A 26,526-nucleotide genomic window follows, 5' to 3' on the forward strand; every position below is an offset into this window, starting at 1 on the left:
GTCCTTTCCAGGTGATGTCCAATTCTTTACCTTTTTAACTCGATTTTTGATCATCTCAGTTGTTATTTCTAATACTTGCATTTGTTTGTTGCCAATGCTTTTCTCAAAGTCATGTATCCACTTTGCTTCCTTGTTGTAGTCCTTTGCATTTTCCCACAATTCTTTCCAGAATTCAACTGTGGCCTGCTTTTCTGGTTTTTCACTTTTGGTGTCACCATTCACATTAAGACTTTGATAAAAACGCCGTTGGTCTGATCGAAATTGCTGATTTTGTTTATATTGGATGATTCGTGCCTCATATCTTTCAATTTTTCTAGCTGTTGCTGTTATCTGCTGTTTTACAATCTCTACAGCTTCATTGATGTTTCTTGTATCCAATCTATATCTTCTGATTAGCTGATCTATGATTTTGTTGTTTTTAAGCCGTTGCTCATGCATGTTCTTTAAGTTACTAGCATCTGCCCTTAATTTTTGATTTTTTGTTCTAGACGGATTTTCCACTTTGGCTTTGATGCTTTTTCTGTTGTGTGACTAGGTATTTTAATTTTAATGCCTAGTTCATTAGTGACTATTACAGCTGCGCTGTACATTAACTGGTTTGTTTCCAAGATGGATCCCGGTTCAATTGTTGAAAACATTATTATTATTATTATTATTATTATTATTATTATTATTATTATTATTATTATTTCCCACTTCACAGGGCTAATCCTGTAAGGAAGGCAGGAAGGAAACATTCTGGTGTTGTTTCTAGCCTAATCTTTATTGACCTGCTTACAGAAACTGCCTCTCCGGTTAACCAAATATTTATAATTAATAATTATTATTAATTAATAATAATATTAATAGTAATATTATTAATAATAATTAACTAGTCCCCCTCCCTGGGTGGGGCCCGACTAGTAACCAATGCCAAATCCGGTGAAACAACTGGCCGCTGTGATACAATTGTATAATAATTTGTCATTTATTCATTTATTCTAAAACATATGAATTATTTCCCTCCTCCCAAGCCACTTTTCTTTTCCCTTCCCCCCAGTACAATAAACCACTGTAATGCACTTCTCCAAAGTATGAAATGTACAGTAGATTGCAAATAGCCGAAGACTTTGTCAATTTCACGATAAGTTTAATTCACTCAAATCCTAAGGTTTAATCTATAACCTTCAAATGGTCTGGTATGCTTTGGTCTAGAGACAATTGCATAACAAACTCCTGTTATTTGAAGAACCACGGCAGATGAAAAGATGTAAACCTTTGGACAGTTGCTTCCTGTAGGAAAAGTCCACTGGCTATTTTTATCTCCCAGCCCTGTGTCCTGTTTGAGTCAGTGTATAACGGGGCGTCAAGAGGAAATGAATCTCTCTAGAATTTTCTACACTGATGCATTGAGGTTGGGTAGGTTCAGCCTTCTTTCTGGGGAAGCCTTCTGTAACAAATTAATTTAGTACATCTGAACTATTCCAAACTTCAAATTAAAATATTTGATCAGAACAGATTAATCACGAAAGCACATCTCATGTTTACCTTTCGAACATATGGAATACAGGGAGTCCTCAGCTTACGACCCACCATTGAGCATGAAATGTATGTTGCTAAGTGAGAAATTTGTTAATTTTTGCCCCACAACTTTTCTTTCCACATTTATTAAGTGAATCGCTGCAGTTGTTAAATTAGTAGCACGATTGTTAAGTGAATTTCCCCGTTGACTTTGCTTGTCAGAAAGTTGCAGAAGGTGAGGACATAAATGTCAAGCATCCGAATGTAAATCATGTGACCATGGGGATGCTGCAACCGTCATAAGTGTGAAAAATGCTCATGTCACTTTTGTTTCAGTGCCATTGTAAATTCGAAAGGTCGCTAAGTGAACTGTTGTAAATCGAGGACAGTGGTGAGTTTCAATTTTTTTTAGAACCTCTTCTGTAGGTGTGGCCTGCTTTGTGGGAGTGGCTTTCTGGCCATGTGACTGGGTGGGAGTGGCTTGCCGGCCATGTGCCCGGGTGGAATTGGCTTGCCAGCCATGTGACTGGGAGGACGTGGCCAACTTGTAAAATGTGGTTAAACTCACTTAACAACGCTCTTGCTTAGCAACCAAAATGTTAGCTCAGAAACTCTGGCATTTGAAGCCCGCAAGTCTTAAAGCTGTCAAGTTACAAGACCCTTGCACCCCTAACCCTTTAGGAAAAAAAAACCCAGGGGTGTTCAAACTTGACAGCTTTAAGACTTGTGGACTTCAACTCCCAGAATTCTTCCTCCTGTCATGTTGGCTCAGGAACTCTGACATTGAAGTGTGAAAGTCTTAAAGCTGCCAAGTTACAAGACCCTTGCACCCCTAACCCTTTAGAAAAAAACTCCAGGGGTGTTCAAACTTGACAGCTTTAAGACTTGTGGACTTCAACTCCCAGAATTCCTCCTCTCGCTCTTCATTTTGATGATGTGTGGACGGGCGGTGGGAGGGAGCTGGAACCGGTTCTAAACAACACTGTAGATTTGTGGAACCTCTTCTATAGAAGAGGTTACAACTGGCAGGAACCCACCCCTGGTTGAGGACTACCTGTATAAAGAGTGTGTGAATCTAATTCTGTTTCTCTAAAAGAATTTGAAGCATACATATCTGTTTTATTTTTTGTAGATATGCATTGTGCTTACTTTTTGCCGTTTTCGCAGTATCCAGTTTTTCCATAGAAGAAGTCTAACCTTTCTGAAGAAACTCATTCTGAAGCAGTGACCACATCGCAAATTTGAAGACCAAAAATCATTTGAAGTCTGGAGGCCACAAATATGTTGCTATTATCTTCTCACATAAGCCTCTGAATCCTACAAATAAATGAATTGATTAGCAGATATTCCTATGTGGGTATGAAGCTGCTGAACTGAAATTTTTATATAAGTTTATTTATTTATTAGACTTATATACCACTTCATAGAGCTTTCAGCCCTCTCTAAGCGGTTTACAAATTTTTTAGCAAATTGAGTCAGCAACTTGCCCCCACAGTCTGGGTCCTCATTTCACCCACCTCGGAAGGATGGAAGGCTGAGTCAACCTTGAGCCGGTGAGATTAGAACCGCTGAACTGCAGATAACAGTCAGCTGAAGTGGCCTGCAGTACTGCACCCTAACCACTGCGCCACCTCGGCTCCTCATTGTATACAGTTGTATATCTGTATCTAGACCCAGTCATAAAACTGCAGGGTTTCAGAAGTGGGTTAGTCTTGATCTTTGTTTCTGCCCCATGAATTTATGCTATATAGGAGGTAGGATATTTTTTTTCATCTGCCAGATGACCCATCTGCCCTTCAGATGGATCAGATGAGCCACAGTGGTGCAGTGGTTAGAGTGCAGTACTGCAGGCTACTTCTGCTGACTGCTGACTGCCTGCAATTTGGCAGTTCAAACCTCACCAGGCTCAAGATTGACTCAGCCTTCCATCCTTCCGAGGTCAGTAAAAAGGAGGACCTAGATTGTTGGGGGCAATATGCTGATTCTGTAAACCACTTAGAAAGGGCTGGAAAGCACTGTGAAGTAGTACATAAGTCTAAGTGCTATTGCTATCACCTTCAACATCAGTTTGGGACCAGAAGATTGCCGAATAATCAAGTGGTTAGTAGGTTAACCGTCTTTTATGTTACAGATAGTTTTCATTATCCACCAGGAAGGCCACTTACAGATCAGCAAAAAAACAAAACAAAACCCAGAAGTTCAAATATGCATATATTTTGCAATAATATTTTACATGTTCAGTTATACATTTGCTACAATTGAAATAGAAATACGCTTATCTCACCTTGTGGGAATGACTATGGCTGAGTAACCATATCTGCTCCATCTGTTGTCAAGGTGCAAGTTGCTGATGGGCACAACACATGCTTTGCTTTAGGGTCTTTAAATTGGATTGTTTAACGTTTGAAAGTGTGGCTCTTCAAATATTATCGCCCTGCAACTTCCTGTCCACTGAGATTGATGAAAGCTGAAGTCCAACAAAATTCAGAAGGCAAATGATTCTCCCTCCCTGAAAAATAAGGGTATATTCAATCAGAGGGCTATCCTGTGTAAATAAATAAATAAATAATATAATAAATAATATAATAAATAAATAATACAACACACACACACACACACACACACACCACACATATATATATGTTGTATTTGTGCTGATAAATAAATAAAGGGAGACTAGTATAGATCTATTTCAAGCTATTTAGCTCTCATCAGCTAGCCATACCCTTACTGGGATTTGAACCTGTGCTGTATTGCATCTTAGGCAGATGTGTTAAGCCACAAGGTTCTTCTCCTTATATACATACATACATACATACATACATACATACATACATACATACATACATGTTGTATTTGTGCTGATAAATAAATAAAATCTAATTAGATAAAATTTATATTTATATTTATATTTATATTATTTTATTATTTATATTATTTATATTTATATTTATATTTATTTATTTAAAGTCACAACCCCTGGTATGCCCAAATATGGGAGGAAGTTCACTGCTTCCATTCACTGTCCATCGGCTCGTCATAAGAGACCATCTAAACAGAAACCCAATATTTTTACTGTTGCCTTTGTTATATACCACACATATATATATATATATATCACATACCACATACCACATACCAGACAGAAACCCAATATTTCAGCACAAATACAACATACATACATACATACATACATACATACATACATACATACATACATATATATATATATATATATATATATATATATATATATATATAAAATGTATATATGTATATAAAACCATCTTATGACATATTCTGAACATATCTCAGATGACTAGTTGGTGTAATGCAGGCATCCAAACAACAATACACTGATTTTCTAGGTAACCTCTAAGGCTCCCAGCTTGCATAAATTAATGTGCGTATTTGGAGTAAAACTTGGCTTTGGTTGCACTTATCACATACTGGCAAATGTATGCCAAAATGGATTGGTAATGTCCTTGCTGATACTTGGAAATTCTACATTTGCCATAGGTATGGCTGATTATCTAATTTAAATTCTATCTCTATTATTATGTGAAAGCCTTGACTGACCGAAGCCATGATAAGAAGCAAAAAGTCATAGACTATGGTGACCACCATTATGTTGTTATGGGTGTTTGTGACTTCTTATGTAAGTGGAGTAAATATTGAAGAGCCTGAAGGAATGGCTTAGGTTGGCTTGGGTAAGAGGAAGGAAAAGAAAGGAAAGGATCAGAGGAGGTATTAAGCAGGTTCTGACCAGTTCTGGAGAACCACTAGCAGAGATTTTGAGTAGTTTGGAGAACTGGCCCCGCCCTCATCTATTCTCTGCCTCCCAAATCCCACTGATCAGGAGGAAAGGCGGATTTTGCAGTAACCTTCTATTGCCACGCCCATAGAACTGGTAGTAAAAAAATGTGAATCCCACCATTGGAAAGGATGATTATAAACAAAGAGAAAGGGAAACAATAGATCTGAAAGAAGACAGCCTTATGGAATTTATGATTGCAAAAGTTGTATTATGAGTGAAAAGGTTAAAATATATGACATAACTGATCATATGTATGAAAGTAAGATTTCTTATGCTGGTGACTTTTTATTAAAAAAAAATTTTAAATTTTTAATTTAAAACAAGTACAACATCTTTCTTTACATGCTATAGAAAGTGTATCAGTCGGTCACAAATAAACTTTCGTGCATCTCCTCCACAGTCAACAAACCTAACTCATGTTAACTCGAGCATTTTAACTCAAATATTCATACATATCACCATCATCATATATCCATTTTCATTTGACTATAATTATTATAAAAAAATAATACTAATAATAATCTTAAACAATACATGCCCACACCAGTGGGAAAAGAAAAAATCAAAAAAAGAAAAAACAAACAAAAAAGACAAAAAGAACAAAAGACAAGGCAGGGAAGAAAAAAAAACAAAAACAAAAAAACAAACAAAAGAAGAACACAGGTATATATTATAAAAAAAAAGTATATCAGCTGGTTACAACATGTTTTGATGCATCTCTTCCATTAATTCATATTAATTCAAATATCTTAACTCAAATGTTTACCATATTGACATCATTATACCTCCACTTTTAGTTAACTACAGTTTTTTAAACATCCTTCATCCTTAAAAATGCCAAAGATTTAATCCATAACCACATGCTGACATTTCATTTACTTATTTGTAAAATCCTCTATTAACATCAAATCCTCATATCCTGTATTAGCTGAACATCCATAATATTTAATACCAAGAATTCCATCTTCCATGCAATGTAGTTTATTATCATTCTCCCTTCTTTAAGTAATTATATCGTATATCGTAACATTTTCCCCCTATTAGTTAACATTTAACTATATATATTTTATTTTATTTTTTAATAGTGACAATTATTGTGATTAATAACCTTTGTATATGGTCCAAAAGTATTTCCCTTCTCATATCCAATGCTGGTGACTTTTGAATGTCATACTCCAATGAATAGCAATAAAGGAACAATCAGAAATGAACTTTGTGAATGTATAAATGCAGGTATCTACTAAAACTCATTCATTGCTAGCATTCATTTTTTTTAAATCATAGCATTGCCAAACAATGAAACCATCATAATAATTGTGTAGCTGATGTCCATCTATAGGGTTGTTACGGTTTTTTTCCTTTGAAATTTCCAAAGACAAATTGTGGATTAGACCATGGAAGACTGTATCCCCTGCCTGCAGATCTTCCTAAGGATTGCAGAGCCAACAAAGAATAAATGCCACTTTTGAAATGTAGATCTAAACACATTAGAACATAATCCTTGCATAATCCTCCGCGGGACCATTCAAAAGTAAATTCCACTCAGTGATATGGTATTTACTTCCAGTAAGTGTGCATGTAATTGCAATCATATAGGCTGCAATTTTGTATACATTCACCTAGGAGTAATGCCTCTTGTATTCTATGCAATTCTAAACTGTTATGCATAGGAATGCATTGTTAGCTAACTCAGAAATAAAGATTATTTTAGAAAGCTGCTTTTATGACAGGCTGTACCAACACCTGACTTGTGGATTACATTAAGTATAATCTTCTTAATTAAATTATAAATCCCATTTGAAGATATGAGAACTGACTTGTAGCTATTCTTAACTACTGTTGACTGCGTTTGTGACCTAATTTTGGTATGGGTAGGATTTCTACGATCAGGCCATGGATCTTTATAATTATCAAAATTGTAAACAAAACGAAAACAAATGCTCTCCATTTAAATTCCAGATTTTGGTTAATTATACAATGGTAGAGATCTTGGAAGTTGAAGGATGCTCACTATATTTTTGAAAGGGTGTCAAACATTAATTGCATTTATATGTGCAAACTTCCAAAATATTTACTGCAGCTATCACAATCCAACGTGAGTTACATCTAAATAGGACCAGTTTGCAATATTAATTTTTAGACCCCGAGCATGAACTCAATCTACTCCAATAAATATACAGTACAGAGACTTTTTCCCCATCACTGGAGCGGTGGAAAGGTATTGTTATGATTCTTATGATTCTCCAGTTCATGCATCAGAAATGTTATTCTGTTACGTCTGTGTCCCATGTTTTCTCTTTCCTGCTTAAAAGTTTGCTTCAATAGAACACTTGAGATTTATCGAAATCATAGTTTGCACCATACTGTAGCCAGGATATTGTGGTGAGAAAAAAACTTTCCAGATGTGGGCAAACTCAGATCCAAGATGGGATTGCAATTCTCGTTAGGTTTGTTCAATCCAGTTTGCCACCTCAGTAGCAAAGTTTGTTGCAATGAAACAAATAACAAAACATTTGAGTTGAGGGAAGGAAAGGGAGAAGGAACGCACAAGCAAAATGCTTCCTGCTGATGCTCCAAACCAGTCAGTGAAGGGACCTGTTCCCTCTTATTGTATATTAGTTTCCATTTTGAAATGATTAGGTAGACTATGATTTGGCTGAAATAGTGGGAATGGGGAGTGAAGGATCTTATCAGAGTCATTCCTGCATGCCATGTCTGTCTCTTAGCCAGAGATCCTACACATAGCAGGAATAACTGGACTTTAAAAAGCTGCATTGTTTACACTGCTTCATCCATTCCCAACCTGATGTATTCCAGGTGCTAAAAGAGCCATTCAATAAAGAGAAACAGCACATGCGGAGAAAGTGTATAAGTGTGCGCAGTGCGCACTGCATAAAAATATTGTTACGATATGGTCTGGGATTAGTTATGCTTCGGTTTTATTAGCAGTTCTCTAGGTGGTTAAAAAATGGAATGTCTCCTCCACAAGAAAGATAATTTTTGAGGCCCTAACTAGAACAAAGTTTTATATTAGTTTGGACAGCTGAAGCAACAGCAGCAGCATACGTGACATTTATGAACTGGAATGTTAGAGTCATTTTGTTTTCCTGACCTAAGGGCACTATTTGTTGATAGATAGCTATCCTTAAGATGTAGCTATACAGCTAAATATGCCTGAGGACATGTATATATTAAGCATACGTACTTACGCTTCATTTAGGAGAAGGATATACATTTTTTAATGATCGGCCACCATGATTAGCACACGTAAAGTTTCTCAATAGATAAGGTGTATTGGCACAGTCCATCTGTATTTCTAAGTCTGATATGACTTTTCAATATTTAAGTAAAGAAAAAAAAATACTATAAGGCCTACTGGAGGTAAAAGAATATTGGGAATTGTTTTTTGTATTATTCACTTAATATTTTACTAGAAATAAAAGTGCATTTGTAGAATTTTTAAACATTTCATAAGCTAGATAGGAAAATGTTGTAAAGGACTGGTGAGAAACGTATTAGTAAAATCAAAGATGAGATAATAAGTATAAGTAAATATAATCTTCATTGTCATTGTACTTAAATACAACGAAAAGTTTCTCAATAGATAAGGTGTATTGGCACAGTCCATCTGTATTTCTAAGTCTGATATGACTTTTCAATATTTAAGTAAAGAAAAAGAAAAACTATAAGGCCTACTGGAGGTAAAAGAATATTGGGAATTGTGTTTTTTGTATTATTCACTTGATGTTTTACTAGAAATAAAAGTGCATTTGTAGAATTTTTAAACATTTCATAAGCTAGATAGGAAAATGTTGTAAAGGACTGGTGAGAAACGTATTAGTAAAATCAAAGATGAGATAATAAGTATAAGTAAGTATAATTTCATTGTCATTGTACTTAAATACAACGAAATTGGTTTTAACCTGACTGGTGCAAAATTATAATAGAAACGAAAAAAGAAAGAAAAAGAAAAAAACTAGCGTGTGCCATGGAGTGATTGTGGTTGTATTTAAAAGTCTCATAAAGACAATTGTCTTATTGCAGTGTTATTTAGAATTACATTCCCAAAATCAAGAATTGTGTTGAACAACATTTCTATAGGGATCTACGCCTCTATAGAATAGTCAGTTACCTCCAGACTAGTACATACAATTGTTACCAATGGTGTCTCATATCTTGCATTTAAATTTACTCATTACATTGGTTTATGCAAGCATCATTTTACTTGGCTGCCAAAATAAATCTTATGAATTGTTTTTGAAAAGGCTGTACTTCACATTTACAATGATTATGTAATGCAAAACACAATGGCCTTGTTTTTATATAAATCATCGCAACTTAAGTAGAGATCTCTTCTATTTCACTGCAGAATTATCTAGAGGTTTACAATTTCTTCTGTTTATACCCAACATATTCAATCTGATACTTGCCACATTACAAAACCAGCAACATTCCCACACTAAGATTTTTTTTAAAAAAGAGCAAAGGTTGCATCATTTAAGAATAACACTCAAAAAAATCTTTGGCTTACCTCGTTTGCAATGGTATCTACTACAAAAACATTGCACCGCTATGAGAATTGAAAGAGTTTCTGAAAGGAAATCCAACATGACCACAGAGGAATGCCTTATCTCAGGAACAGTGAACACTTACCGAAGCTCAGATGTAAGGAGATTTTTTTTAATCCTTCCAATTTAATGTGGGGCAGCTTTGTTTTCATAATGTAAGCCCCATCGCATGAAGGGAAAATTCTGCATTTAATAGTCCTTGCAATAAATTTATCAACAGATCTGAATGCCTGAAATGGTGAGAGTTCTTAAGTCCATAGCAAAATCAAGCAGACGTTACAAGTTATTGGCAACTTAAGGTTTTAACTAAATTCATGGAAATACTTGATGCTGCTGTCTATATTTCAATAATGTATAAATATTAGGATCTACTTACAGAATAAAGAATAATAGAGTTGGAAGGGACCTTGAAGGTCTTCTAGTCCAACCCCCTACTCAAGGAGACGACTCTATACCAGGGGTGTCAAACTCCATTTCATTGAGGGCCGCATCAGCATTATGGTTGCCCACAAAGGGCCAGTTAAATGTAAGACTCTGATGATTCATAGTGGCCAGGTGGTGTGGCTTGGTGGGCGTGGCCAACTCGATGGCACTCACTGGGCGCAGATGACTTGGGATGGCTGGGTCAGGATGGAACAAGTTGCACCTGCTAAATGGATGTGGGAACAACTCAGTGCCCCACAAGCTCGCCTCCCCAAACTGCTAGTAGCCGTGGGGGGGGGGGGGGAGGGAGGGGGGGAGGGAGAGAGAGAGAGAGAGAGAGAGAGAGAGAGAGAGAGAGATGTTCTTCTCCCAATCCCAGACATCATTGGTATTTCCCTGTGCGGTGCAGAGAATGATGCTGTTGTGTGTGGAAGTGTGGAGGAGAAAGCTTGCAGGAAGCAGTTTTCTAAATTCACCTAACACTCTGAATCTACTTTTACAGCTCTACATGCTAAAATATTACAAGCTTTATTTATTGGCAAAATTATTGTGATTTTTAGCCACATTTTCACAGTATTTTCCCTTTGAACAAACTATAATGGCACACACGCTTCCACAATGACATAGGCTCTCCTCTGTATCACTGGATAGCTGGGGCATTTTATATAGAAAACGAGTCACTTACTTTCTTTTGAAAGATGCATACTATAACCTTTAAAGCTGAGCGAAGTGCTTGCGTTGAAGCTGAATCAGCTGCCTTTACTCGTTTCCTGTTTCCTAGGGAAGTGGCTTAAAATCATTCTGAACGACTCAGGAATGTTTCCCTCCTCCATCATGAAACCCCAATCCCCATCTCAAGGTCTTTCACTACAACAGCTACTGCCGGAGTGCACTACCCACAAGGGTGGCAATGTGATGGTTTGGAAATAGCATCGTCCCTGGGCAGGGTTTCTAGTAGCCAGCCGATTGTCCTTGACATCTTTGAATGGAGACACAAATATTTCCACTTTGGGGGTTCCCACGGGACACTGGGATTACACCCCAGCCCTAGGGAAGAAGCCATACTTGTGGGTAGGGTTTCCACCAGACCTGAGGCTTGCCAGGGCTCGAAGGCTCACATACTGCAAAGGGTGGCAGAGATAAGGACGGGTGAAAATAAGGGGCAGGCATGGCAGAGCCAGACCGCTGCTTTGCGGCAGAATAGAAAGCGGCAACAAGAAGCATCTCCAGAGCCTGAGACTTCCTTTGGAGCCACTTCATGCTGCCCAGGGGTGGGTTGCTGCTGGTTCGGTGTGCGTGCGCAGTTACCTGTAAATAGGTATGTGCATGCGCACATTAAAAATGTCAAAAACATGCCGCAGCAACCAGGAAACCAGTTCGGGGGCGTGGCCAGCCTGGGTCACTGCCGGTTCTGCGACCCAGGCCAACATTCCACTACCGATATTCATTGCTGGCTGCCGCGACCACTGTTGTCTGTTGGTTCGCTGGCCCGCTGGCTGTGAGACCGCCGCGGCTTAGCGGCTTAGCGGCTTGGAAGACCGTACGGCCCAGCTGCTTTTGGGGGGAGCCTGACTTAACTACGATTACCGCCCCGACTACCATAACCATCATTATGTCGCTGTTGGCCCGATAACTCTCTGGTTTGCTGAGGCCCCTTTGAGAACGCCAGGGCCCAGCTGCTGAATGGGGCACCCCCCCCTCCTTCCACCTTGGATGAAGCTTTTTTCAACCTTGGGCTAGACTACTAAGGGGGCTGGTACGATTGGTACGACTCTTGTTGTGAACTGACTTCTGCATATTGGGCCTTTGACCATCATGATTGGCCTTCCGGCTCTCGCTGCTGCTGCTGATATTTAGACCTACTCTGCCTTCACGCTGTAACCAAAAGAAGAGAACTGGTGAGGGAGGAAACTGCTCGAGGGGACGGAATTGAAGGAGAGTGTGATTGGTGATTAGAACATCTCCCCCCCTGTCTTTTTCCATCAGAGACAGATATTCTTTCCCCACCCTAGGACTTAACCTGGAAATAACATCAAGGGGATGGCTGGAATTGAACTTAACCATCAGACTTTCTCCACTATGGTTAGCCCCTTGACTCCCCCTGTTACAGCTGCTGCCCAGATCCACCTTGTTCCCATCCTCCCCTCCCTTGGGACGATATTGGTCTCCTTAGCGGAGCTCCCATAAGGTGCTACCCTCCTCAGGAGAGGTGGAAGGGCACCTTGGACTATTACGAACTGCACAACTTTTTCCTATATTTCTTTTATCGGTATGTTGAGTGCATGGGATTGTGTGAGATGATATGATGATCTCACTTTTTATTATTATATAGTTGTATTGGTGTTTTTAACTTTTTAGTGAGGACTGTTTGTGTGAGAGCTTGGGTATGAGTGATTCGGAGGACCTGGCGGGGTATGCGGGGGCCACCGGGGTGGTTGGGGGGGCTATATCCACGGGAGAGGGTCGGAGCATTGCGGTCATAACAGGGAGAGGCAGATAGGGCGGGGACTTTAGGGCAGGCCATCATCGGGGAAGGAGGGCTCGCTGTGTTATAGAGATCCCTCCTTCCGGCCCTAGGAGTCCCACTCCAAGGTCAGATGGCGCGAGTATTCAGGACCCTGGTCTCAGGCTGCTGTCGCTAAATGCCAGGTCTGTCGTTCATAAGGCCCCCCTCATCCGGGACTTGATAACTGATGAGGGCGCAGACCTGGCATGTATTACTGAGACATGGCTGGGCACGGAGGGAGGAGTCCCCCTCGTTGAGATGTGCCCAGCCGGATTTCAGGTGCTACACCAGCCGAGAGCCCAGGGAAGGGGTGGCGGTGTGGCTATTGTAGTCCGGGAGTCTTTAGTACCTCGTAGGATCCCTGCTCCGGAGCTTGTCGGGTGTGAGTCCCTGCTGGTGAAGCTGGACCTCAAGGGTCAAGTGGGTCTGCTGCTTACGTACCTGCCTCCCAACTGCGTTGCAGCAGCCCTCCCCTCGCTCGAGTCAGTAGCCGAGCTAGCAGTTGAGTTTCCCTAGACTTATAGTTCTGGGGGACTTCAACTTGCCTTCGCTCGGTGAACACTCTGATGGAGCGCAGGAGTTCATGGCTTCCATGACAGCCATGGGCTTGACTCAAGTAATCCGAGGCCCAACTCACTCAGCGGGTCACACGCTCGACCTCGTATTCCTCTCGAGCAGTGGAGTTACGATCTTGGTCTGAGGGGTAATGAGATCATACCCTGTCGTGGTCAGTCCACTACCTACTGAGGCTAGACTTCCGGAGGCCAAACCCCCACCGTAGGGAGGAGGAACCGATCAGCTGGTTCCGCCCCAAGCGACTGATGGATCCTGTTAGGTTCCAGACGGAGCTTGGGGTTATTCCTGATACCCTCGCCCACAGTTCGGCGGAGACCCTCGTCGCTGCCTGGCACTCGGCAAGCTTCGGAGTCTCTAGACCGGATTGCGCCGCTACGGCCCCTCCGGGTCAGCGGCCCCCGGAGGCCTCCTTGGTTTACTGAGGAGCTCCGGGAGGTAAAGCGCCGGAGGAGATGCCTAGAACACTCGTGGAGGTCCGATAGGTCGAGTCGAAACGGGCACTTTTAACAGCATGCACCAAGGAGTATATTCGGACTTTAAGAACAGCAAAAAGAACATATATTGCCTCCTTGGTAGCATCCGCCGAGTCCCGCCCAGCCACCCTGTTTAGGATAACCCGCTCCCTCCTAAATAGGAGGGAGACGGGGGACTCCCTACAGGGTAAGGCTGAGGAGTATGTCCAGTTCTTGGCGGACAAAGTTGCCCGGTTTCGAGCGGACCTGGACTCCACCCCAGTAGATCCAGCCGAGACACAAGGAGAAGACTTGGCAAACCATCTCTGGGTTGAGTTTCAGGAAGTTGCCTCTGGGGATGTGGACAAGGCTATGCGAGCTGTGAGTGCCTCCACCTGCATACTGGACCCGTGTCCCTCCTGGCTGGTTGCCAACAGCAGTGAGGTGACACGAGGCTGGATCCAGGCGGTTGTGACCGCCTCTCTTCGGGAGGGGTACTTTCCCACCGCGCTCAAGACAGCGGTGGTAAGACCCTCCTGAAGAAACCGTCCTTGGATCCAGCTGTTCTTAATAACTATCGTCCAGTCTCCAACCTCCCCTTTGTAGGGAAGGTTGTTGAGAAGGTGGTGGCTGTCCAGCTTCAGCGTACCTTGGAGGAAGCTAACTATCTTGACCCCTTCCAGTCTGGCTTCAGACCCGGTTACAGCACAGAAAACCGCTTTGGTCGCATTGACCGATGATCTCTGGAGAGCTAGGGATGGAGGCCTGCTTCCATCCTAGTTCTCCTGGACCTCTCAGCGGCTTTCGATACCATCGACCATGGTATCCTTCTGCGACGACTGCGGGAGATAGGGGTGGGCGGCACTGTTTTGCAGTGGTTCTCCTCCTATGTCTCGGACAGGTCGCAGTCGGTGTTGGTGGGGGGGCAGAGATCGTCCCTGAGGCCCCTAACTTATGGGGTGCCGCAGGGGTCGGTCCTATCCCCCCTACTATTTAACATTTACATGAAACCGCTGGGCGAGATCATCCGAAGGCACGGGATAAAATACCACCGATATGCGGACGATACACAGTTGTATCTGTCCGCCCCGTGCCAACTCAATGAAGCGGTGGACGTGATGAACCGGGGTCTAGAAGCCGTTAAGACTGGATGAGAGCAACAAGCTGATACTCAACCCAGACAAGACCGAGTGGCTGTTGTGTTTCCCTCCCAAAAATTTGACCAACATACCATCACTCAGGCTGGGGGGACAAAACTTACACCCCTCAGAAAGGGGCCCGCAACTTGGAGTCCTCCTGGACCCACAGCTGACTTTTGACCACCATCTCTCAGCTGTGACAGGGGGGCATTTGCCCAGGTTCGCCTGGTGCGCCAGTTGCGGCCCTACCTGAATCGGGAGGCCCTCACAACAGTCACTCGAGCCCTTGTGATCTCCAGGCTGGAATACTGTAATGTGCTCTACATGGGGCTGCCCTTGAAGAGCCTCCGGAGACTTCAGCTAGTCCAGAATGCGGCCCGCGCGAGTGATTGTGGGCGCACCACGGTTCGCCCACATAACACCGATCCTCCGTGAGCTGCACTGGCTACCTGTCGATCTCCGGGTGCACTTCAAGGTTCTACTCACACCTATAAAGCGCTCCATGGTAGTGGATCTGGCTATTTGAGAGACGCCTTCTGCCAATTACCTCCCTGCGTCCCATCAGATCGCATAGAGTTGGCCTCCTCCGTATTCCATCCGCCAGTCAGTGCCGACTGCGACTACTCGGAGGAGAGCCTTCTCTGTTGCGGCTCCGACACTATGGAACAATCTCCCCGTGGAGATTCGTACCCTCACCACCGTCCAGGCCTTCCGCACAGCCCTCAAGAACTGGCTAGCCCGTCAGGCCTGGGGATAAGTTTACTTTTGCCCCTCCCGAATGTTGAGTGAATGTGAGTTTTACTATTAATTTACTTTGTGCACATTTCTTTTTGTATTGTCCTACACTCCCTTTCCCTTTTTGACTGTAAGCCGCCCTGAGTCCCTCAGGGAAAAGGGCGGCCTATAAATGTCTAATAAATACAAATACAAAATACCGTTCGTTGAACCGGGCTGAATCGGTAGCAACCACCTCTGATGCTGCTGCTCCAACCAAAGTGCAGGGAAATGGGCGGCAGCGCATGTTCCTGGCAGCTGGTAGTCCCGTCTCTGCTGCTCCTTGGCGGGGTAAAGTGGTGCAGTGAGGGTGGGTGGGCAAAGCACCCTGTATGGCTGCCCCAAAGGCCAGATTTAACCACATTGCAGGCTGATTATGGCCCATGGGCCTTGAGTTTGAAATGTTTGCCCTATACCATTTCAGACAAATGGCTGTCCAGTCTCTTCTCTTCATCCAGTGATGAAACACCCACGTCTGAAGGCATGCGTTCCAATGATTGATTGTTCTCATTTTAGGAATTTCTCTTTAGTTCTAGGTTGCTTCTCTCCTTGATTAGTTTCCATCGTTTCTTGTTGCCTTCTGGTGCTTTGGAAAATAAGGTTGATTCCTTCTTTATTATGGCAGCACCTTAGATATTGCCACATTGCTCTCATATTACCTCTAGTCCTTCTTTTTTCTAGACTAGCCATACCCGATTCCTGTAACCATTCATGTTTTAGTCTCCAGGCCCCTAATCACCTTTGTTACTTTTGTTGCTCTTCTCGGAACTCTTTTCAAAGTCTCAACATCTTTTTTCTAATGTGGTGACCCAAACTGTGATGCATTATTCCAGATGTGGTCTTACTGAGATTTTATAAAGCAGTACTAATACTTCTCATAATCGTAACTCGATCTCACTCTTTATGCAGCCAAGGATTACATTAGTTTTGGTTATTGCACACTGCTAGCTCGCACAGTTAGTGATTGTCCACTAGGACTCCAAGATCTGTACTTGTATAATTTTTTTTTCTTGCCAGTGTAAAATCTTATTTTTCTCTATATTACATTTCATTTTGTTGGATAGGACCCAGTGTTCGAGTCTGTCAGGATCCATTTGGATCGTGAGCCTATCTTCTGGAATGTTGGCTACTCCTGCCAGCTTATTGTCATCTGCAAATTGGTGAGTTCCCCTCATCTAAGTCAATCTATTGCTTTGAATGTATCACCATACCAATCTGACCAGTTGTGTTTTATCATGCCAGGAGTACTGAGCACAATATATAAATACAAATACTCTTAAGTACTCTCATTCCTGTAGTAAACAATCTAGTGGCAAATTTAAATGGCTAATCAATTAAGATCTTAATTTTGTTTAAGTTTGCATATACATTTGACAATGCCACCAGATAATTATAGCCACCAGTAGGTAAACCACAGGAAGATAAGAAAAGAAATTGTAATCCAAAAAATAAAAATAAAAACATAAAAGAAAATATAGCCAAATGTAATTACAGCAGTCACTATACCACTCCATAGCTGTCATGCTATAACACACCTAAAACACACCTCCATCCATTGCCTTTGTTCTTAAGCTTCTCACTCCTACTTTATGAGGATCTCATCAAGATAGTCCAATTACAATTTCTTGGTTTACTTTTTCATCTTCCATTTCATGTATTTTAGAGTTTGATTTTCATCTCTCCCTTCTTTATAACCAACGTCAATGTACTTATTTTGTAGTGGCCACACAGTTTTAACCTTCATTCACCCTGTTCATTCTGAACCCCTCTCTTGTTTATTACACCCAAATTCTAAAGGATCTCGTTCCCATGGCATTCAATTTAGTGAGTTTTCTTTGATGCAGCTTTCACATCTCTGTAACAAACGGGGCAAAAGCACTCTCTGATTCATAGTGGATTACTTCTTTTTATAAACATTCATTATTGCAGCAAAACCCCATACTACCTATTGCCTTTCTACTGTCACTGCAGGTCTTAAAATTTCCACATTTATCCATCTTAGTCAAATATTTTACAAAGTATACAGTTGCTCTAGTTTTTTTAGCCATTTATATACAACTAGCAATCATTGATTCCATTTTCCCTTCCAGACACAATTCTATTGGTGCTGATACTTTAATGTTCAGATTCATATTCCTTGCTGCATCAGATATATTTCATATTTGCATTATTCAGGTTGCCAGGCAAAAATGCAGCATTATCTAAACGAAACAGTATTATACATTTATGTCAGCATCTAAATACATCAAATCCTAGCACATTATTCCTTAGGCGTCGATCTGTTAATGCATAAATAACAACAGGGTATTGTATAACTTTGTCAAAATACTTTACTTCAGTCACTGGCCAATATTACATATGGTACATATGGTAACATAAAACAGGAATAAAGGATAAATGAAACAAAAGGGAGTAAAAGAAGAACACAACCAGCATAGGTGAAACTTTGTTAATTCATTGTGAACACTGAGACTCTTAAACTACTTCTGGATCGAACATCATACAGGAAACAGATAAAACAGGAAAGTGACACTTATTATTCCGACTCCAAACAGTTTGCTGCATACTTTCTCAGCCAAGTTGACCATTAGTGTCAAATTATGCTTTCCATATCCAGTATTTCTGTTTGTGACTTGAGACTGTTTGTTTCAGTGACTGGAGAGCATTTAAATTGTCCAGAGTAGAGAAAAAACTAAATACAGACACTTAGAGCAATGCTTCAAGCTTTGGTTTATTCTTAAATTAAGTATCTATATTTCATTCATACTCTGCAGTCTTAACTAAACAATTTATTCTTGGATATGGACTCCTTTCACTGCTGCACTCATAAGTAGGTTTTCATGAGAGAAAAAAATACAATGAACAAATGAAGTAGATTATAAGGTTTTTTTGAGTGCACTTCGTATTAGCTGCTCATACATTGGAATGCATTTAAATACTCTCGAGAAAAATGAAATATAATAATAATACAATAAAAAATTAACTTCAATAGTCTTCACAGCTTTTTTCATTCAATGTTTTAAAATGCCTGTACAGATATTTATAAAAATAATTTACAATATGGCACAAAGGTGAAATCCTCAAGAAAAGAAAAAAAAAACAACTACTCCAGAAGTTTTGAGTGCCTTACACAAAATGAGCTTCCCTGTGTTCCAGTTCTTGCACCCGCTTTGGCCTTAATCTCTGATAAGCGGGCTTCAAATCTGTAGGGGACACGGTTTTCAAAATTGGGTTTCGGCTGCTTTCTCTGTTGGCTGGAGGAATCCAAAAAGCTGTGATCAAGGCCAGGATTCACACCTAGTCCTGGCATGTCGTTATGCGTTATTGCTGCACAGCGTTTGGACGCAGGAAGTCTCATCATTTGGTTTGGCATTATTGTTGGGTGATGGTTTATAAAAGGTTCCTCCTGGCGGTTGGAAACATCTTGGCTTTTTCAAACTGCCAACAGGAGACGAGGCTGGGCAATGAGCTTCTCCCGCAGGCTTTATAGTTGGGATCCGTCCTGTACATGGCTTACAAAGAAGTATGGCGTTCACTGAATTATGAACAACGTTGCCAGTGGGTTTAAGGCACATGTATGTATAGATTCCTGGGTTAGGTTTTCCTGGATATTGGTCATAATCTTCGCTGTTTTTGACGTCATGTCATACTGTTTATATTGCTTGTCCCAAGTCTTTTTCAGAGTTTGTGGGTTCATAACAAGAGATTCTAGAGCCAGCGTTAGCAGAAGGAAGTGACTGTGTCTCAGAAATGTCTTCAATAATAAGACTTTTCCCAAGCTTGTCTGGGTTCAGACTTGAATCCTGGAAGTTTTGTTCATTTAAAAGTAAGAAGGAAGCATTGATCCTAAAGGTAAACCCACAGGACGAAAAATGGCTTGGACCTTTGACAGCGCATCTGAACTTTGGTTATATGACGGTTAGTCTTATTAACTGATCACTTTTAACACCATCATTTTCAAAGTCATGCTTCCCATTGTCTTGATCTGAAACTGGAGTCGCTTTATTTCTAGAAAGGAAGAATGTTTCGAGTGTCATCAAAAAGTATATACATTTCAGATAATCACATTCTTCTTTATGTCTCTTCTTACACTTTGTTTTATAACAATTATGCTGAAAGACAAATCAGCCAACTCCAGAATCCCATTCTATTTCTTGTATTTATTATGATTCATGTTCCTCAACTTAATTTAAGAAGGAAGGAACTCTCCTACAACTGTTTTGCAAAAAAGCTACCCATAATGGAATTTCATCCCTCCGATTTGTTTTTGCTAGTAGAATGAACACAAACATTTTATATTTGTTTTTTAACTTAAGCTTCTCCAACTTTGCATTCTTCAGATGGAATCACTTGTTGGGAATTTCAAGTGGTTGAATTCCTAACATATCTGGACAGACAGCTCTCATTAGTTGAAAGTCAGGCTAATTGCAGAATTAACATAGTAAAACAATCCAAAGGAAAGATTCTTACAACTGGACCCTACCTACATAAAGATGTTCTCATAATTCAAATTTAGCACTATATTGGTTGGGAACAGTGTACAATATCCTACCATAAATATTAGAGAACTACAATACTTTTATCTATTTCATCATTATGAAAAATTGAATATGATAATTAAGCTGGCAAACTCAAGATTGTAAAAGGACAAACAACAGACAGCATTTACAGACTTAGGGAACTCTCAGGCTCATCCGGGATATCATGTTTAAGGACTCTCGAGCAGACTGTAAGCCTGCATAAATTGTGCTGTTTGCCCAGCGAATCCCTATTCTGTTAGAGGAACAAGGTCAGTGAAGTGACCTTGCAAATTTAATCCGGGGCAGATTGTGACTTAATGGCAGGTAATCAATCAAATTTGAGCTATTTTTATTTATGCACAAGATTTTGTTTCAGTAATACAGGTAGTCCTCAATTTATGACCACATTAGAGCCTAAAATCTTTGCTGCTAAGTGAGTTGTGTCTGTTTTATGACCATTCTTGCCACAGTAGTTAAGTGAAATTGTTAAGTTAGTAATGTGGTTGTTAAGTGAATCAGGCTTCCCCATTGACTTTGCATGTGAGAAGGTTGCAAAATGGGATCACGTGACCCAAGGACACTGTAACTGTCATAAATAACTCAGTTGCCAAGCATCTGGATTTTGATCACATGACCCTGGGGATGCTGCTACAGTTGTAAGTGTGAAAAATGGCCATAAGTCACTTTTCTCAGTGCCGTTGTAACTTTGAACAGTCACTAAATGAACTGTTGCAATTCGAGGACTGAACCTAATATGACACAAATGGAGAACAGTTATTTTAAAAGCTATTAGTAAAGTACGTATTTATGTGATTTTAAGTTGCAGATCTGTCAAAAATATTATCGACTGTAGCTACAGTATGCAAAAAATAAGCTATAGATGTAGCACTTGAGAATTAATTACAATGCACTTTTACCCTGAAATATTCTTTAAGTGTTAACTCAAGTTTCAAGGGACCTTTTAATCTTTAAAGATTTCCAATTACATGAACACCCTAAAAGTTGACACTTTTTCATCAATACTGGAACCAATTTAATCTAAACAAACAATTGCTTTGGCTTTTAAACATAGAATAATTCAACAGTAATAGGAATTATAACTGTATAAATATTCCATAGTTAATAAAACTAACCTGATTCTTTTATGGGAACTGTTTCATTTTCCAAACCCAATACAGGAGTAGATTCTGAAGAAGAATTTTGCTTGCCAAGACTGAGTTTTCTTTCAAGAGTACAGGTGGATTCTAAGATAAAACCAGCAATGCAAGCATTTACTGTATATTTGCACAGAAAAATCTAGTATAATGTGGAAGTCAACTATGGAGATTGTTAGGATCTGAATTGTAGAAAGCAGGTTCAAACTGAAACACAGTTAAGATTGAGCTACAGATGTACATCGAAGTACCCCCCTGTGTTGCCTCTGGAAAGAGTTGCATTGTCCCTGAAGGAAGAGGTCCACAATGGGTTCCTCCTGGATTTGCAGTTGCAATTGCATCAACAGGTAGATTATGGCCAGGGGTGCCTTTGCCCAGCTTTGGCTGGTGTGCCAATGGTGGCCTTACTTCAGGTAAAATGATTTGATTACAGTGTGTCATGCCCTCCTCACTACTCATCTAGACTAACCCTCATCTAGACTAACCTAACTTTAACTAAATGGGACTACTAAATGGGTACTTGAGAGACCGCCTCCTGCCAATCACCTCCCTACGACCAATTAGATCCCACAGATTAGGTCTCCTCCGAATACCATCAGCTAGCCAATGTCGACTCTCGACCCCTCGGGGGAGGACCTTCTCTGTGGCTGCTCCAGCCCTCTGGAACGATCTCCCCGTGGAGATCCGGACCCTCACCACCCTTCCGGCTTTCCGCAAAGCCACTAAGACCTGGCTGTTTCGGCAGGCCTGGGGCTGATGACTTCCTGGCCCCATTTAAACTGTTGTGACTGTTGCTTTGTTTTTAACTTGTCTGTTTTGTCTTTTGTTTGTATTTCCCTTCCCCCTTGCTTGTTAGCCATCCTGAGTCTCTCGGGATAGGGCGGCATACAAATGCAATAAACATTACAACATTACTATTGTTTTTTCCCAATCAGGTTGACTCTCTGGAATGGCCTTTTATATAACAAGTGGTTCTAAAATAATTCATCTTCCAGATGGGCTAAAGATGGAGTTTTTCCAGATGATCTTTTGGTATTGATTCCAGGTAGCAAATTTAGTCTAGTGATTAAGGCATTAGACTAGGAGTCAGGAGATTGGGAGTTCTAATTCCACCTTAAGCATCAAAGGACACCTAGGTGCCTTTGAGCCAATCTCTTTCTCTCAGCCCAACTCACCCCATAGGGTTGTTGTTGTTGTTGAGAAAGTAGAAGGGGAAGGAGTGTTAGGTATGTTTGCCATCCTAAATTATTGAAAACAATAATAAAGGTTTAAAAATAAAATATGTAATGTTTTTATTGCTATATTGTCTTTTGTTAACCATTGAGAATCAATTTATGATTGCAATAGGAAGTACATTTGATAAATAAATAAGATTATTTCAAGCCTAAAATATTTAATACTGTTTTTTTCACTTTCACAGGGGCCGTCAATATTTATCCCCAGAAATTAAGAGACAGTTTTGGCTCCCTGGCGTATTTGTCAGTAAAATGAAGACTCAGATTGCTGGGGGCAATATGTTGACTCTGTAAACTACTTGGAGAGGGCTATAAAGCATTATGAAGCAATATATAAATCTAAATGCTATTGTTAACTATTGTAACATACACTTACCTTTCACTAAAGAATCAGATTGGAAGGGAGAACGTTTGCTGCCATCTGGTTCTTCAAAAGATATGCTTCTTTAGTAGAATTCTTCCTCTTGACACTCTGTCAATAATAACAATAAGAGTAGAATATTTTTTCCTAAATGAAATACTACAAATAATGGAATATATATTGTTCCTCAATAGAAACTCACTTCCTTCACAGCCACAAAGAAGCCTCCTTTCCTATCTTGAGATGTTTGTTTATCTTCCACGGATAAAATACTTTTAGTACAAAAAGAATTTTCATCAGATTCAGTTGCCGCTGATGAATGTTCTTGGGCAGTGTCAAAGAGCTTCTCATAGTGAGTGATGAGAAGTTCTATAATTCGGGCTTGATATGGATAATCCACAAGCGAAGATAGTGAGAGTGTGGCATCTGTCTCACGTGGTCTGATCAAAGTTGGACCAAATATAATGCCAAGATTGCGGGCAGACATTTATTTTCATCAGATTGTTCGCTAACTCTGCATAAAAGAACAGAAAAGACATAAATATTTGTACAAATATCTCTATCTCTCTATCTATCTATCTATCTCTATCTATCTATCTATCTATCTATCTATCTATCTCTATCTATCTATCTATCTATCTATCTATCTACATCTATCTATCTATCTATCTATCTATCTATCTATCTATCTATCTCTATCTATCTATCTATCTATCACTATCTATCTATCTATCTATCTATCTATCTATCTATCTATCTATCTATCTATCTATCATCTATCTATCTATCTATCTATCTATCTATCTATCTATCTATCTATCTATCTATCTATCTATCTATCTGAATTGCCAACTAACATTAATCAAAATGTAATGTCTAGATATCTATCTCCAATTGTTTCTGGCTTCCCAATATGTTCCAGGAGAAGTGTTTCTACCACCCACCATTCCCTGCCTTTTGGGTACAACAGCCCCTCTCCCCCCCACAAACCAAACCAAACCACCAAACAGTGCCTTCTCTCCTGGAGTTCTGAAAATACCTACACACCTAACTTTGACCTCAGGTAAGGTGTTGTGACTGTCTGTTGTTATGATGGTTGTTTTAGTCCAAGCTTTGTTGGTTATGTTTTTTAAAATGTTTTTATTGTTTTGGAGTCTAAAAGTCACTCTGGGCCTTACTGGTCATCATTGGGTAGTTATAATAATTTTAAGCAATAAAAAAATCTGTATTGAACTTTATAACTGATCTTAATATAGTAAATATAACAAGTCACTCAATAGAAAGGGATATTATTTTCATTACTAGTTGCTGGTTGACTCAGAATGCTCTTACCTGCAAAGATGAGCTAAAAGAAACTTCAGAGTGTTATGGTTCGCTGTAGGTAGCAATCTCAGTAGATCTTTAATTTTCAGTATGATCCTATTCAATTCAATGCAAACTGGCTGCTGTTTGTTTGATTTTGGTCTCATCTGTTTCATATCAAGTTCCCCATTAATATTCTGGCTTTCTTTTGCAAGTCCAATGAATTCATTGTAAATCGAGACAAAATCAAAGGTTCAGGGAGCTGAGGGAAAGAACACCAGAAATCCATGTGAAATTTATCTTAACTTTATGTGCTTTTCATTTGTCCAATCCTTTTCTGGGAAGTTTCTGAATTTGATTTTGCATAACTAGCATATTGTAAGAAATTCATGTAGCACTGTCGATAGATTTCATTTCTTATAGCTTGGACTTTAAAACACATGTGTGTTTTTAAGTTTTGCTTTGTTTAAATGACCAATTTGGTTTATTTGTAAAAAGTTTCTAAAAACAAAACCTGACTGAGATAGTTATTAATCTGCCTTATTACCGAACCAGAGAACAATTTCACTATTTTAAATAGGACTATTTGTGAATGGATTCATGCATTATATTAGTCTATAACCTAAACTGTGATTTGACAAACAATCATCTCTGTTTCTCAGAAGAAAAGGAAGTACAGTAGAACCTCTGGTCATGATCATAATTCGTTCCATAAATTTGGTCATGACCCGAACCTAATTTTTGAAATTTGACATTTACAAAAAAAACTGATTTGATTATGGTCAGAAGTGTTCGTGACCAGAGGTTCTACTGTACTATACAGGTGAACTCAGGTGAGTCAATCTGAGTAAGAGGAAAAGGCAAATGAGAGCCTGCAATTCAAGTGTTAAAAAGACTGTTAATTTTAGGAAGGGGTATGGAATATCAAATATGAACAGCAATGAATTTTCCCATTCAGACTTGTAGCTTGTGTTTGTATGACACATTTGAACCTATCAGCTGTTTACTAAAGTAAACATGTTCCACAGCTTGCAACCCGTTTTCATGAAAAGAAACTTTGTAACCATTACATTAAATATTCATGCTAATATGCAATCAGACACTACTGCAAGCTTTAGAGAATGCTAGTAAGGGATTATGAAAGTCTAGGATATGTGAACATTAATCTTGTGAATTGGTAATCACTATTCACAAGATTCACGCCTTTTTATAGTATTTTAGTATTATACTCACATTTATAGTTGCTGTATTAATAAAAATGGCAATTCTTTTTAAGAGAAGGCTGTCAGCATTAGCCCTAGGCCCTAGTTGTATATTGTCAGAGGATGGATATAGTGGATATAGTAAAAGCAAGATGTGTTTGGGTTTTTGTTATTGTTCAACAAATTGTTCCCTTTCTTTTTAAATCTTCCCCATTTTTTCCAGCTAATTTCCCCTACCCACTTATTCTATGTTAATTATACTTAAAATAGCTAATTTTAATTAACCTGATTAAAATTAGCAACAATGAAAACTCAATAACAATCTAATTTTAAGAATGATAATTTGATTGTTTTCTATCCTTCCAATACAAGCAAGAGTCAAAAGGTAAACTCTCTGCAATCACTTCAATTCTGGAATTTTCACAAAACTCTACACAAGAATCATGTCCCACTTAATAAATCTCTTAATATACAAATAAGAATAAAGAAGACAATGTTTATTTACCTGGCGAAGAAATAATTTAAGGACATTACTTATGTCATGCGCATGAAGTTCAGATAATTCTACCAAATCTTTCCCATTTTCAAATGACTGACAAAGTTTTTCAACTCTGGATTTGGCTCCATTCACACGGTATATCCCCTTAAATATGAAACAAACATCATAAATAATTGTAAAAACAAAATTTTAATAGTTTTGAAGAAAAGCATTTGAAAACCAGTATAAATCTTTACCTTCACATTTAAGGCTCTGCTTTCAATTTCAGAGGTACACTTTCTTATGATGAAAGGGATACCATCTTGACTATTTTTAGAAACTTGAGTAAATTCTACCCCAAACAAATGAAGTTTTCCATGAAGCTTCTTATGCCCACACTGAATAGCTAAAGTCTCCAAACATTTTTTGTGACAGGAAAGCGAGCACTAAAAGAAGCAGCAAAAAAAATGAGATATTAAAAGCAGGGTAAGGGCATATAGCATCTACTGTTCAGCTCAT

At 39.6% G+C, this 26,526-nt stretch overlaps 2 protein-coding genes across 2 annotated transcripts in view; both read right to left on the reverse strand.

The window, feature by feature from the left end:
* ABCA4 (ATP binding cassette subfamily A member 4) overlaps positions 1-3,941 on the reverse strand; it is a 159,367-nt gene extending 155,426 nt beyond the window's left edge. Inside the window, exons 1-2 of the mRNA XM_032217704.1 lie at positions 3,785-3,941; positions 2,650-2,817 (exon numbers count right to left, since the gene is read on the reverse strand). Coding sequence (XP_032073595.1) covers positions 2,650-2,715 — 66 coding nt within the window. The 5' untranslated portion in view covers positions 2,716-2,817; positions 3,785-3,941. The remainder of the gene's footprint in view (positions 1-2,649; positions 2,818-3,784) is intronic.
* Positions 3,942-18,065: 14,124 nt separating this feature from the next.
* The window catches only part of ARHGAP29 (Rho GTPase activating protein 29), a 51,487-nt gene continuing 43,026 nt past the window's right edge, over positions 18,066-26,526 (reverse strand). The window contains 17 exon segments of the mRNA XM_032217705.1: positions 18,066-18,974; positions 18,976-19,101; positions 19,103-19,317; positions 19,320-19,446; positions 19,448-19,584; positions 19,587-19,625; positions 19,628-19,678; positions 19,681-19,763; positions 21,405-21,519; positions 23,041-23,110; positions 23,113-23,136; positions 23,228-23,514; positions 23,517-23,539; positions 24,358-24,562; positions 24,565-24,589; positions 26,035-26,172; positions 26,265-26,453. Coding sequence (XP_032073596.1) covers positions 18,882-18,974; positions 18,976-19,101; positions 19,103-19,317; positions 19,320-19,446; positions 19,448-19,584; positions 19,587-19,625; positions 19,628-19,678; positions 19,681-19,763; positions 21,405-21,519; positions 23,041-23,110; positions 23,113-23,136; positions 23,228-23,514; positions 23,517-23,539; positions 24,358-24,562; positions 24,565-24,589; positions 26,035-26,172; positions 26,265-26,453 — 1,947 coding nt within the window. The 3' untranslated portion in view covers positions 18,066-18,881.

Source organism: Thamnophis elegans, chromosome 5 (genome assembly GCF_009769535.1).
Source record: "Thamnophis elegans isolate rThaEle1 chromosome 5, rThaEle1.pri, whole genome shotgun sequence".
Classification (NCBI taxonomy): Eukaryota; Metazoa; Chordata; class Lepidosauria; order Squamata; family Colubridae; genus Thamnophis; species Thamnophis elegans.